The sequence below is a fragment of the Nothobranchius furzeri genome, chromosome 3 (assembly GCF_043380555.1).
Source record: "Nothobranchius furzeri strain GRZ-AD chromosome 3, NfurGRZ-RIMD1, whole genome shotgun sequence".
NCBI lineage: Eukaryota > Metazoa > Chordata > Actinopteri > Cyprinodontiformes > Nothobranchiidae > Nothobranchius > Nothobranchius furzeri.
In genome coordinates this window covers 88,107,331-88,108,670 of record NC_091743.1, presented here as the reverse complement: position 1 = coordinate 88,108,670, position 1,340 = coordinate 88,107,331, and the positions used below count along the sequence as shown (strand labels likewise).

General features: G+C 45.4%; 1 protein-coding gene across 1 annotated transcript; it reads left to right on the top strand.

Moving 5' to 3' along the window:
• Nucleotides 1-1,340, top strand: LOC107384756 (histone H2A.Z). The gene is made up of 5 exons (XM_015958195.3): nt 1-138; nt 425-502; nt 625-738; nt 816-945; nt 1,023-1,340. Exons 1-5 carry the CDS (start codon nt 136-138, stop codon nt 1,082-1,084), a joined length of 387 nt encoding a protein of 128 aa, XP_015813681.1. The 5' UTR covers nt 1-135; the 3' UTR covers nt 1,085-1,340.

Sequence of the window (1,340 nt, the reverse complement as noted above, 5' to 3'; positions counted from 1 at the left end):
GATTGGCTCATATCCGTTACCCGGATAAAGACGGTTTGAGAAACGTTCAAGAAAGCGGCGTAGTGAAAGTAACTACGGCAGCTAAGAAGGCCATTAGTGTTTCGCGGCGAAGAAACTAATTGAGAAGAATTTAAAATGGTGGGTTTTATATATTGTGGAACGTGTTATGTCAACCACACAACTACGGGATGTTGATTCAGGGCATTTAATAAACCCTAGTTGTAGGGTTTATTTTGTGTTATCTGTTAGCCGTTCGTATTAGCCTCCTACTTAGCTTAGCATGCTAGCTAACACGATGGGCGCGCTCAGATAGCAGTTGTCGCATGTCTGGAAGAAGTGAGCACTTTTGTTATTTTCTTTGTGCACGTAAGCGAACGGTACTCGGTGATCAGGATGCTGGTAACTAACCGAATTTGTTTTTCAGGCTGGTGGGAAGGCTGGGAAAGACTCCGGGAAGACCAAGACAAAGGCTATTTCGCGCTCTCAGAGAGCAGGGCTTCAGGTCTGTCCAGTTCTCATTCATTGAGCTAGCATCCCTGCTGCACGTATCTAGTGTTGTTAAGATGGGAGCCCTCTCGTTGGTTCTCCCATGTGCCGTGTTTGCTAACTTGGATCTCTCTTCAGTTCCCGGTGGGCCGAATCCACAGACACCTCAAGTCCAGAACCACCAGCCACGGCAGAGTAGGAGCCACGGCCGCCGTGTACAGCGCCGCTATCCTGGAGTACCTCACTGCCGAGGTAACGCTCATTTAACTTTGACCATGGCTTGCGACATCTGGCCTTGTGCACAGAGCTAAAGTTCGACTTTCTGTCAGGTTCTTGAGTTGGCTGGAAACGCATCAAAAGACCTTAAAGTGAAACGAATTACCCCCCGCCACTTGCAGCTTGCCATCAGGGGAGACGAAGAGCTGGATTCTCTCATCAAAGCCACGATCGCTGGTGGAGGTAAAGAAATGGTTCTCCACCTGTGTTTGCGCGCTGTAAAGCTGCTCGAGGTTTTTAACGTTTTCTTTGTTTTCCAGGTGTCATTCCTCACATCCACAAGTCTTTGATTGGAAAGAAGGGCCAACAGAAAACTGTATAAAGTGGAAGTGTTGTGTGTGTTGTCTCAGGATTGAAGTCTGCATTAGGTGGTTAAATGTTTTAGATTCAAACACATTTAGGATTTTGATGGCAGAGCTTGCATTTACTCACCTGTTTGATTATTTTTTTTGTATGTGGCTTCAAAGAAGCTTTATTTTTTTTCCCTTCTGGTGCTGCAGTTTGTGTTTAAATACAGCTTTTGTGGCATTCCCATTTTAAAGTGGTGTTTTAATAAAGCCTTTTTCCTTTCTTTTTGA